Raw genomic sequence first — 13,988 nt, 5'->3', positions numbered from 1 at the left:
CCACTGCTACTTACAACAGAAGGCTAATTTATTTCTTGATTTTCAAAATATATCTCTCTGAATGGAATGGATTGAAGCAGTGTGGTTTATTTAATAATTCATGTAAGAAAATTATGTTAATGCTATTTCCAATAAGAAGAAATATGTTTGTTATATAAAATATAGTAAATCTTGTACCGTTAGCTATATTTATTCTGAGTTTTGTTCTATGAATCCTCATCTGTTATATTTCTTGAAACAAAATCAAATGTATTTTATCATCAGCATCAATTGGTTGACAACATGCAAACTCGCAGTGCAGCAGCATGTCATGATAATCTGGAAACTCTTCCAGGAGCTTTTTTCCAGTATACAAATTAATTTATCTAATTTGGAATAAAAGGTGTCGTCCCTCTCAAACTGTTCAGTTACTAAAGTTAATACCTCTAGATGTACCATGTGGGTTGACGGCATCGTCAAAGTATTTCTCTGCCGAAAGATATGACAGCACCAGCCTTTCTTTAACATTTCTGTGTGTGTGCGTGCGTGTGCTTGTGGGCGTGCGTATGTGTGCATGAGACAGTAAACAGCGTGCGTTATTGGTTATATAAGGCTGCAAGTTCAGACATAGTGACATATGTTTCAGCAGGGTGGCATCCTGAGGGCATGGCGCACACAAACACCACAGACACGTACACACAATACCAAGATAACCATCAAGACGTTATTGTCTGTGGATCATCTGGCTGTGGGCCTATAGAACAGGGAATGTGCACATTTGTGTGTGTGTGTGTCAGCAGAGGGGAAGCTAGTATCTGTACATTTGTAATTACAGTCAGGAAATGTTTATTCATGTTTGATTGGGTGGGACCAGTCAGGACATTTAAACAAACTATTTGAGCATCCTGTTTAAAGTGGAGGGAGAAAAGAGGCGGAGCATTGCTCAGTTATGTAACACTCAATCCTGACTCCCACCGCCTTAAAGTGACAGCTTCAGCTCTTTGTCTTGTTCCTACAATAATGCCTATTTCAACTTCATGTAGTGTGTCAATCGGCCGATTAAATCCTTTTGTTTTTGTATAGTCAGTCACTTTGGGTCATTCTGTGTCAATAAACGGAGGGAACTGTGGCTGCTTATGCAAAGCTAGTTCCAGATAACGACGTGAAAATTAGGCTGTAAATCTGATTTGTAGTAATACTTTAGTAAATGTTTTATCCGTTTGGCTATCTGGTCATTAGGTGTTCAGGCAAGATAGACCAACTCTTCATTTTAAGCCTTTAAATTACTTAAACCTGCATTTCCATTTACCGTATTTTCCGCACTATAAGGCGCACCTTCAGTGAATGGCCTATTTTAAAACTTTTTTCATATATAAGGCGCACTGCATTATAAGGCGCATAGAATAGACACTAGAGTAGAGGCTGGAGTTACGTTATGCATCTACTAGATGGAGCTGCACTAAACAGAATGTCAACAAAACAGTCCGACTCCAGTCGGTGAGGAGAGCCTTCTGCGACTGGGCCGGGGCATGGCCGGATGATGGTCACTCTTCTCCGTTTGCGCACAGCATGTTCGTGGAGAACGTGGTGCTAAATGACCTGCAGACGACATGATTCTAGATGGTCGGTAGGTAGATAGGTCAGTCAAACTTTATTAATAAATTACAAACCAGCGTTCTGACAACTATCCCAGTGGCTGCTTAACGTAGTTGCTAGACCTGTTGTGGCTCAATATTGGTCCATATATAAGGCACACCGGATTGATTATAAGGCGCACTGTCAGCTTTTGAGGAAATTTAAGGTTTGTAGGTGCGCCTTATAGTGCGGAAAATACGGTACCTTAAAACTGCTCAAATGGGAATTACGAAATTAAATTTGCTTAATGGAAACGCTCCAAATTTGTTTAAAAAATAACAACAACTGTTTTTAGATTAAAACGTTTTTGTGCTGGAATCAGGTTGTTTTTCAGTCATGTTGAAATGAGAATATTTCACAAAACTGCAATAGCAACACTTTATTCTCATCACGAGTCACATGATCAACTACTGGGATGTTACTAACACCAATGAAGAAGAAGACAGGAAATGTTTGGAGGATAATGACGTGATATGATTTTTAATCACTTAAAACAAACTTATTCACATGTGATTGTATTTGTTTTTTATTTGATGGAAACACCACTATTGTAAACACAGTTTTGTTCTCATTTGTAATGAAATGCAGCTACTTTTGCCTAGAAATTGGAATCACCAATTGCCATAAATGTAATTTTTAAAATGAATTTATCTCAGTAGTATCATTATACCACTAGTGCAAATGTTATTAGCAAAACTTGAAAATTATTTCTGATATATACAAGAAAAGGTTTTCACTCTACGAACAGCTGTTGTTTGTGGCTGTTTTTAGGAAGTAATCAATAATATCATTTAAAGCCGAGAGTGACGCATCAAAATAATGAATCGTTACCACTGTTGTATTACATCCCTCAGTCCTACAAGTACTTCTCAAAATTTGAAAACATGCTTTTGTTTTTGGCTGCTGCAGTGAAAGATGAAGCAAAACCAAAGATTTAACATTAGTTTGTTCAGAAAAAGATAAAGTGAAGGAAAGTGCATAGTGTTTCTAGCCATGTCATCCAGGCCTTATTCAGGTACGTTATTTTAAAGGTTTTAATTACAAAAAACTGAGCTATTGGTGATTTGGTAAAAATAATTGTTCCTGAATGTTGAAATACCTTGTGCTGCTGAGAGCAACATATTTATTTTTTTATTTTTATATCACAAAAAATTACTTCCTGCCAGGCTGTTATCTCTGCCTGACCTTTCCTGCAACAGGAACATTTTTAGTGTGACATTAAATTTGTTGTATGCTGATCTAGAGTTGCACAGTTTGACTTTACCAAGTGGTCAAAGAGTGTGTGCCAGATAGAAATAGTTGTGTTTGGTCGCCTGCAAAAACTAGTATTAGACTCTTGCTCCATGAGACTTGGGCCGGAAATTGTTTTTCTAACCTGACCCTCAGGTAAAGACAACATTTTCTCTTTTAGATGTGCCATCTAATCATAGATGTATCATCTTTTAAATAAAAGCCTAGTTCACACACTTCCTGTGTTTTTCTAAAGGTTTTGGAGGAAACAACAAACAAACACTCGGTTTATGTTTCTCTAACTTAAAGTGCAAACCCTGGTTACTCCTGCTATGACTCTTGACAGATCTCTCTTTTCTTATATGTGCTGCTGTTTATATCACAGCTATGTCTGCAACACACACACTCTCTCTTTTATTTCCTATATGAAGAAAGGGAGGTAGGCTTCAGGAAGGGGATGTTTTCGCTCTACCAAGGGAATAACGAGCCACAGAGGGCGTGGTGTGCTGCAGTCGGTGTTTTATGAAGGTATATGATTCAAAAAGGCTTTAATGAAGGTGCTTTGAAAAAAAAGATCACATTAAGTGTCAAACCTCTACTACTGATTCAGAAAAAAACATAATAACTTCCTAATAGTTATAATATATTTATAAGCACCTTCCAAAATAGCCAGGGTCACTTTACACAGCAAGCACAAAATGAAAGAGTAAAATGAAAAGTTAAAATACAAAATAAAGTCACCATAAATACTTAAACAGAGTTCTTGAACTTGGTATTCATTTCAAGATTTGGTATTGCAGATAGATATCATTATGAGCGGTTTGAGGTAAATATAGGAGGGCAGGAAGTTTTGTTCATACAGATTGTTTACATCCCAAATTTACTTCAACATCTTGCAATGAAGTTTGAATGGACAGGAGTAACTAGTAGATGTTCTGGTAGCAAAAGTTGCTATACAGATTGACACTCAGAAGTGTTTTCAGTTTCTTTGGAGAAAGATTGAGGTGGACCAAAATGTTCTCTAATGCACACAAAGGGGGAGAATGAGACCAGATGAAAAGTGTTAAATATTGTCAACAGGAAAGGGGACTGGTGATTTGAGATGGCCTTTATAAACGGCACACAGGGAAAGTATCGTAGGGCCTGAAGTTTAAAGGCGTTTTTTTGTTTGTTTGTTTTGTTTTGTTTTTACAAATCTATGTTTTGCAAAAATTGTACTCTACATAAAATTTAACATATGTTAAGTGAAGTGTTTTGATAATGTTAGATTTTTTAAAAATATAAATACAAGTAAATAAATAAGTAAAATCTGAACATTGTAAAGTTAAGAGTACATCTTTTTGGGATCAACATGTAGACATCTACAAGAGCTTTTAGGCCAAAAATGCATTAATTCTCACCTACTGATGTGTTGGTCCACCTATCAGTGAACTGTCATTTGCATGAGTATGAAACATATTTGGAACCAGAACAGATCCAGCCCACATCCTTCTAAATCCGATCCGGCTGAATACAAAACCTTGAGGAACATCGGTGGTGTCTGATCTCAATGTATAGCCAGAGATGAGTTTAAACCAGCTGAAGTTTGTGCCATTCATGCTAATAAATAGCATGTCCAGTAGGGAGTAATGGGAGGAAATGTCAAAGCTCAAAGTCACACTAACAAGGCTGAGAATGGTTCTTTCATCAGCTGCCATTAGGATGTTTTTGTAGATCTTAACTGAACCTGGAATTGTTGATAGAGTTGTTCATCAGATATCTTTATTTATTCTGGTCAGTACTAAAGACATGAAACAACAAGAATTTAATAAAATGAAGCCTAGGCATAAATTCAAACTGGAACATGTCTCTAATCTTCATACGCAGTGGCTCATTCTCTCTGACAGCAGTTACCAACGCTGAAGATTTACATTTCTCAATTAAACTTTCTAATACCACACTCTCTGTCTGTATGAGTCTTTCCAGGTTGAACTGCAGTCATGTCACTAAAACTTTCCAAGAAGAAATCAGTATGGAAGAAAATCTGAACAATAACTGGAGGCCAACTATAGCCCCTACAAATATGTCTTCAGTAAACAATAATGGAATAAAGCTAATTGTTCCTGTCATTCTGCTTCACTATAAACAACTGTAGCTACATTATAAATTCAGAGCGTCTCTCATGCGTCTCCCACTTTCTGGGACTAGGACCGTCTGTTCTTCGTGATGGAGTACGTTAACGGAGGCGATCTGATGTTCCAAATACAGCGGTCTAGGAAGTTTGACGAGGCGCGCTCCCGATTCTACGCCGCTGAGGTCACGTCCGCACTGATGTTCCTGCACCGGCACGGGGTCGTTTACAGGTAGGAGCCACGGCTTTCGACACACTGTGACCGCAGCTTGTTGAGAAGTTTGGCCTCTGGTTGGCTATATCTTTTTTCTCTCTCCCCTCTGCTATCATTTGATATTCTGTGACGTTTGATGCTTATTTGATTTAGTGCCACCAACTGTGATCTGCGTTATGGAAGGATTCCTCTTTAAATAATTTTTCTGGAGATGTGAAGTAAATTGTGCCATTTGGCAAACTTGAGTATTGCAGCTTACACATATGTTTTATATGTTTGTATTTTCCATCATAAATAAGAAATCTTCTTATTTATGATGGAATAAATTGTTCCATCCAAGTTAGAGGCATTTTTTATGCCTCTAACTTAGAAGCTGCTTGGAATTATGCCTCAGTGATTCCTTTCACTTTTGCTAACATCAGATGTTCTAAATAAATGATTATTCTGTCAAGAATTTATTTCATAAACACCAACTAAACAAAACTGCAGTGGTGGGCACATTTCCGTTGATCCGCTAATGTGCTAGTAACAGAGTTTTTAGCTTAACACTTTTGCTAACTTTGTTTAGTGAACTTAGCTTCCCCTAAATAATTTTTCTGGATAAATTTGGAACACAGCATGAATAAAGATACGAGACTCCTAACAGACAAATCCTCCATCACGGTCAAGAAGTTTAGAAAGTCACAGTGGTTTGAGACATCACCAGAAATTAGGAGCTAATTATGCTGATTTCATCACAGTCTCAGCTTCAATAGTAAATATAATAGAAATTTAAGACCTTTCAAATGTAAAATTTTAAGCACAGAAAATGCGACCTAATCTGACGCTTTGCTTGTTTGACGTCATTCGAGGAGCTAAAGCTACATATTTTTCTGTGAAAACATGAAAGTGGCGGATCTTGATGGCTGAACTAACAATGGTCAGGCTGGAGATGTCACCATGACTCCAGCAGGAAGTTGTCTGATGTTATTTTATCATGTCTGTTGTCGGCTTTTCATGGTGTGCTCTGGAGTTCAGTCACAGTGACATGTTTCTAAATATTTTCTCCAGTTATGAAATTTTTAATTTATGACCTTTTTGGATCAAGATTTCCTCGCTGTGCTTTTGTTTCACTCGTCATCTGTTTGTGCAGACCCCTCAGCCATAATATCAAAGCAAGCATAACACCATTGTGGCAGACGGATGATCAGTTTCATTTCCAAAAATATCTGCAGGAAGAAAAGGGACTTTACCTTTAGTGTGTTTTTTCCTCCTCACACATTTAATTTGGTGTTTGGAGTTTTTGTGTATGTGACCTTGTGTTTTCCTTACACTCTTTTTTTTTAAAGAGGCTTTTTGTATTTGATAGATGGCTTAACTTAAGACTTTTTTTCAAATTCAGTTTTTCAACAAAAATGTCATATCCTGCTATAAATTAACCCTAACCCAAATATCTTAAAATGTCCTCCCTACAATTTGGAAGCCAATAATCACTTTAAGGCAGAGGTTCCCAAACTGTGGGGCACACCCCATAGGGGGGGCGCCGTGCCATTGCAGGGGGGGGGGGGAGCCATCTGGATGAAAAAAAACAAAAAAAACATGAACACTGTATACGCTGGGTTTTTACCTTAGAATTACCAACTTTCTGTTATTCCTATGTCAATTTGATACAGTAGGGGCTTCCACACTTCCCATATCTGTGTCCTCTGTCACTTTTATCAGCAGTTAAAACAGTTTAATCCGTTGTTAACATGTGGTAACCTGTTTTTCCGAGCCGCCTTCAAACGGAACATGAGCGCTTCGACCATAGACATAATATAAGGATAGACGCCTCATGGACCGTTCTCGCCTATTGTTGCTGACGAGATTTAGGGCGGCCATCTTGGAGCGGTACACCACTCCACTCAGCTTATGTGTTTAGCACAGTGTTTCTCAACCCTGGTCCTCACCGCCCCCCTGTCCTGCATGTTTTAGATAGTTCCCTTCTGCCACACACCTGAATTGTATCTTGGGGTGATTAACGGGCTTCTGCAGTACTTTATGGTCATGCAATCATGTGAATCAGCTGTTCTGGAATAGAGGCACATCTAAAACATGCAGAGCAGGGGGGCGGTGACGACCAGAGTTGAGAAACACTGGTTTAGCAGGCACAATGACGTATCAGCACATTTAATCAATTATAACATCCTTTTTTGTTACTGGAAACCATATTCAAACATCTATCAAAGCTAGATTTATAAACAATTGTATTTTTTAAGTATGTTTTTAATACATAGTTCAGCATATTTAAATATGCTTAGTGGCTATAACAATAGAATAGGAATGGAATATTCTGATATTGATGTATGGTGAGCATATTAAAAAGCACACAGCCGTTCATAATTTATTTAATAAATTATTTAGTAATATCAATACATATTCATATAACTATACAAACACAAATAAATAATGATTAATAATGGCACAAATAAATAATGATTAATACTGAATAATTTATCTTTAAGACATGTATGTATGTATGTATGTATGTATGTATGTATGTATGTATGTATGTATGTATGTATGTATGTATGTATGTATGTATGTATGTATGTATGTATGTATGTATGTATGTATGTATGTATGTATGTATGTATGTATATGCATACATATATATATATATACAGGTCCTTCTAAAAAAATTTGCATATTGTGATAAAGTTCATTATTTTCCATAATGTAATGATAAAAATTAAACTGTCATATATTTTAGATTCATTGCACACCAACTGAAATATTTCAGGTCTTTTATTGTTTTAATACTGATGATTTGATGAACTGATAGGTATTTTCCTAGAACCTACATAAAAGAACCACAGACAACGTATATCAATTTTATGACCAAGCTTTTGCAAAATCTCTATCAGAACCTAATCATCTGAATCAACAAAGTAACTCTAAACACCTGCAAAAGATTCCTGGGGCTTTTAAAAACTCCCAGCCTGGTTCATTACTCAAAACCGCAATTGTGGGTAAGACTGCTGACCTGACTGCTCTCCAGAAGGCCATCATTGACGCCCTGAAGCAAGAGGGTAAGACACAGAAAGAAATTTCTGAACGAATAGGCTGTTTGCAGAGTGTTGTATCAAGGCACCTCAGTGGGAAGTCAGTGGGAAGGAAAAAGTGTGGCAGAAAGCGCTGCACAACGAAAAGAGGTGACCGGACCCTGAAGAAGTTTGTGGAGAAGGGCCGATTCCAGACCTTGGGGGACCTGCGGAAGCAGTGGACTGAGTCTGGAGTAGAAACATCCAGAGCCACCGTGCACAGGCGTGTGCAGGAAATGGGCTACAGGTGCTGCATTCCCCAGGTCAAAACACTTTTGAACCAGAAACAACAGCAGAAGCGCCAGACCTGGGCTACAGAGAAGCAGCACTGGACTGGACTGTTGCTCAGTGGTCCAAAGTACTTTTTTCGGATGAAAGCAAATTTTGCATGTCATTCGGAAATCAAGGTGCCAGAGTCTGGAGGAAGACTGGGGAGAAGGAAATGCCAAAATGCCAGAAGTCCAGTGTCAAGTACCCACAGTCAGTGATGGTCTGGGGTCCCATGTCAGCTGCTGGTGTTGGTCCACTGTGTTTTTATCAAGGGCAAGGTCAATGCAGCAGCTATCAGGAGATTTTGGAGCACTTCATGCTTCCATCTGCTGAAAAGCTTTATGGAGATGAAGATTTAATTTTTCAACACATCCTGGCACCTGCTCACAGTGCCAAAACCACTGGTATTGCCGACCATGGTATTACTGTGCCCAATTGGCCTGCCAACCCTCCTGACCTGAACCCCATAGAGAATCTGTGGGATATTGTGAAGAGAACGTTGAGAGATGCAAGACCCAAAACTCTGGATGAGCTTAAGGCCGCTATCGAAGCATCCTGGGCCTCCATAACACCTCAGCAGTGCCACAGGCTGATTGCCTTCATGTCACGTCGCCTTGAAGGCTGCAAAAGGATTCCTGACCAAGTATTGAGTGCATAACTGAGCATAATTATTTGAAGGTTGACTTTTTTGGTATTAAAACACATTTCTTTTATTGGTCGGATGAAATATGCTAATTGTTTTCAGACAGGGATTTTGGGTTTTCATGAGCTGTATGCCAAAATCATCAGTATTAAAACAATAAAAGACCTGAAATATTTCAGTTGTTGTGCAATGAATCTAAAATATAAGACAGTTTAATTTTTATCATTACATTATGGAAAATAATGAACTTTATCACAATATGCTAATGTTTTGAGAAGGACCTGTATATGTGTTTTTCAGCCGACGAGTTCTACCTTCAGAGAGATTCAGCAGCAGATTGAGTCCAAAATCCGATGTGAGATTCATCCGTGCTGCAGTGAATCCCTCTCTCTTTATAAATATCTCCCTCTTCTTCCTCACATTGTGTCTTTATGAAACTTTCAAAACAAAAACGGAAGATTTAGGATGTATCTTACTAGTGAAAGAATTACATATAAATAATAGTCTTTACCACCTGTGTAAACTTTGTTGGTGAATGTTATAACACATAATATAAGTTTTATAATATGTGTTACATTGTTTCATTTCTAATATAGGGTCTTGTGTCAGATAATCTAAGTCAATGTTAGAGAGTAATACATTTTTTTAGATTTACGGAATCTCAGTTAGCCTTCATAGCGGGGCTGAACCCGTATTATACCAAGCACTGTAGCTAATATTAGCTGGTATCTCACCGGTGGACATAAATACAGTAAAGTAATATTCTAATCACAATATATACACATTTCTTATTTGTGAAATGTTGTCTGTGGAGCCCTCACATCAGTAGTCCATCGATCAGAACAACAATATCCCTCAGTGCTGAGGCATCTTCTGCTGTTTTGATTGAGCAAAGTAGGAGGGTATACCGCTCCAAAATGGCTGACGTATTTCCTGCGCCGGAGCAGCCAAAGCGGGGTCTACTCTTTTATTATGTCTATGACTACGACGCTCCCACTCGGTTTACACCTGTGCGGCAGTGAAGGAGACCTGCCACTGCTGTGCAGATCTACGCAGGTGTGTTAGAATCGTGGCAGCAAACCAGCAAAACGCAAATAGCTTTTCACAGTTTTCCCCCAAACTAACCGACTGAGTTGAGTAATGCTGTTGGATGCAGGTAATGTTAGCTAAAAGATGACTAGCTAATATCAATACAGCACCTTAACCCTCCTATTATGTTCGTTTCTGAGGTACAGCAATAATGTTCGTGGGTCAATTTGACCCAGGGAGTGTTTTTATCATGCAATAGTGTCAGAAACCAAAAAATTGCTCCAAAACATTTTTTATCTGATTATCTCAAGCAAAATTTGTGCAATTGTGTTTTTTTATTTCTCAGAAATTAAGGATTAATGACGACAACTTACTCAATTACTCATTTGGACATAAAACATGGGATTTACATTTTTTATGTCCACTGAAAAAAACCTAGACACAAAAAAACAATAATTTCCTTGAAAGTGATCTTTGGTAAAAAATTTTATATTACATTTAATTTTTTTTTTCAAAGGGGGATCTTTATAATTGAACTTAAGACACACATACTGTTCTGGGTCAAATTGACCCGAACAGTATCAATGTAACAAATAGACGCAGGGGGGGCTGCAAATGTGTAAAATGAATACATTTTCAATATATATGTAGAGTTAACCTATTAAGACAAATAGAAAAAATTTAATATATAATATAATATAATAGCTAATATAATAGGAGGGTTAAGCTTAACAAGTAGCCTGTAGGCTACTGATGTTGTTGTCTATGTCCAGCTACCTACATTCATTTTGCCCCCAAATAAGTCGATTCCCCCACCCGCCTCCCTTTCCGCCCGGCTAAAGCACATCGTTCAACCAGACAGCTATTTGTAATCCATAGGGGGGGCCCTGAAAATGCTTGGAAACCACTAGGGGGGCCCAGGAGAAAAAGTTTGGGAACCACTGACTTAAGGAATGATTACACACCTTTCAAGTATTTTCCTCTGTAAAGTGTGTAAATGTTTCCAAATGGCTATGGTTGATATTACATTCTATACAAATGATCTTAAACACTCAGGTAAGAACATTTTAACAAAATGTTGCAAAATATAATCACCAGACAATATTCTTAATGTTGACAGAAAATGCTGCAGCAGCTGAACTATTTATCATTAAACTTTGGTTGGTTTTCTAGTCAAGCTGGATGCCAGTGATGTCTTTAATTTCACTCTACAAGAAAATAAAAAAAAACAGCTTGATAAGCCTTTACCTACTTTACATGAAGATGTTGAAAGTTTTAAGGACTATGTTTAAAAAATAAAAGCACCACCTTAAACCAGTGCTAACTCCTTAAAGGATTTATAAATAGTGCCCCAAACTAAGAAAGATATATCTGAATAAAAAGTGAGTAAACAGTTACAATTGATTTTTAATACATTAATCCACAATACCTGTTTTGTCTTCGAACTGTACTTTTTGGTCTGATCATAATTGTTATGTAAGCAGATGCTGATCGTCCTCTGTGTGAATCTGAGGTCACAGCAGTGAGGACTGACACTGAGCTTTGAGTCTGTAGTGAGCTTCACAGTAAGCAGAGACATTCGACAGCCAGCTGTGAGGTTTGAGAGCACTATGAAATATCAATGTTTTTTTTTAATTGATTCAAACATCAAGGCTTAGAAGTTATAATCTGGTGGACTAGGTCTGCAAGGTTTCATGATAGATGCTACCATGAACAGGGAAGTAAATGGTGGCAATAACAGTCATATTCTTATGAATCAATACATTTACCATTTAATGTTCCTATTTGATCAGCAAATCTTTCCACATGGAAATCATTCTAAGAGGTAACAACACTGGCGTTCGCATCTGATGCTTTTCAGAAGCCCTTTACAAAGGTGCTAAAGCAAACAGACCTTTACTCTAATGCAGTGGTTCTTAACCGTTTTTGAGGTACCGAACCCACCAGTTTCATATGCGCATTCACTGAACCCTTCTGCAGTGATATATATATATATATATATATATATATATATATATATATATATATATATATATACATTTTTTTTTTCCCCCCAAATTCAAAACATAGGGGTGACCCAACTAGACTCTAGTTGGGTCACCCCAAGATAACTAAGTCTTCTTAAAAGAGTCTCTGAGAACAGTTCTTCAAAATATAGTCAGTGTTTTCAGCAAAGTTGAGCTGACTGGCCAGGAACGACCCAAGGGATTTAAAATTTGCCACAGTTTCAACAGGTTGGCCATCGGGAGAAACTGGAACCACTTTAAGGTCTTGTTTAGATCATTTAATTAGCTCTACATTCTTAAGAGAATGAAAAATTTATAATAAATAAGACTTTGCGGTATTCTGATTTAGTAATGTAATTATATTAGTTGTGTTACCACCCCCACGGCACTAGAGGCAGTAGCAACCCCGAAAAGATGCGACTAAGGAGCAGATTTATAAGTAGCTACACCGAAAGCTACAGAATTTGGTAAAAACTGTGAGCTTTGCTGAAGTGATTAAAGACACAAGTTCAAATCCATGCTGAGAGTGGAACTCCTTCAATCAGTGCTCTTCCGCAGCACTGATTGGTTAAACAATGTAACGTGATCCTCTGCAGCAAGTGATTGCAAAGTGGGGCGCGTCATCACTATTTTACACAAGTGTGTCTTTACCTCCGCGGCAGAGGTTCCGCCGAACCCCTGAGACCGAGTCATCGAACCCCTGGGGTTCGATCGAACCCAGGTTAAGAACCACTGCTCTAACGCCTTTGGATTAATTGAAAATCTAAAATACTAACAGTGGCCAAACATGAGCTCCATTATCCAATGCTACACTAAAATAACCCTTTTCAGTGGAACCCCGCCGCTTCACGGCTTAGTATTTGGGGATTTGCCTACTACTGTGTTTTTCAGTAGAACATAACTTCAAATTATTCAATGAAATTTTGACTACTAATAGATTTTTTGTAACACATATCTATGTTTTGAAGTAAACACAGCCAAAGAAGCTAATGTACCTCGACAAAATGCTAGTTAACGTGCCATTGACTGCCATTTGCAAAGCAGGCGCTGATTGGCTGTACCCCAAGAGTGGAAATGAGGAAGGTCTCAGAGCAAAGCCTGTTCCCACTGTGTCTTTTGATGCATGATAAGGCTGTGGTCCATCCTGCTCTTCTTCATGAACAACTTCCATGTGTTTCTCATCACCACATTTTCTGGAAATCAATGCCATTAACTCAAACTCAAATGTTGGACTCAAAACCTTTCCTGCAGACTTTAATACAGGGATTCCCCCAGAAAACTTGCTAAGCCCGATGGCCGGGGCACTGAGGCGGTCCGCCGGGATTTTGTATTAAAAGATGTACTAGATGGAAAAGATGAACTATATAATCTTAAAAACAACAAATAAAAAGATACAATTAAAATAAATATCAATTATTTGCACTTCTGTTAAATCCAAATTAAGTCATCAGTAGTAGATCTAAAAACTTAATGTAATGCTGATCACATTAAGAACCGGCCCAAGGCACAAATGAACTGAGACATTATCAATGCTGCTAAATTTGATTTAATGGTTTCAGCATATATAAATTAAAAGATTATAAATTGCTTAACATTTAAATTTAAGGAACTGGCAAGTTTACTTTGTAAAAATTCAAAGTATAATCTTCATAGTTAGATTGTTTTGTTACCATAACAACAATCTGATGTCATAAATTTAATCGTTGAGTTCTAGCTGTTGGTCAATTAAACTAGGCCCCCTCTTCAAGATTTGTGGCTTTAGTAGCTCTTCTATTTCGTGTCTGTTGAGTTTTTAATGACAGGATTATCA

The 13,988-nt window shown here is 37.7% G+C and overlaps 1 protein-coding gene across 7 annotated transcripts in view; it reads left to right on the top strand.

Annotated features, from left to right (window-relative positions):
• The window catches only part of LOC103476621 (protein kinase C epsilon type-like), a 233,349-nt gene that overhangs the window by 180,200 nt on the left and 39,161 nt on the right, over positions 1-13,988 (top strand). For all 7 annotated transcript variants that reach the window (XR_014091048.1, XM_081616076.1, XM_081616075.1 and 4 more), the window contains one exon: positions 5,032-5,186. Coding sequence is in view for 6 of the 7 variants with exons in the window: in XM_081616076.1 (XP_081472202.1) it covers positions 5,032-5,186 (155 nt within the window). In the remaining variant the exon portion in view is untranslated. The remainder of the gene's footprint in view (positions 1-5,031; positions 5,187-13,988) is intronic.

Source organism: Poecilia reticulata, chromosome 15, assembly GCF_904066995.2.
Source record: "Poecilia reticulata chromosome 15, P_reticulata-male-v2, whole genome shotgun sequence".
In the NCBI taxonomy this organism is placed as follows: Eukaryota; Metazoa; Chordata; class Actinopteri; order Cyprinodontiformes; family Poeciliidae; genus Poecilia; species Poecilia reticulata.
This window is presented reverse-complemented; position numbering and strand designations above follow the sequence as displayed.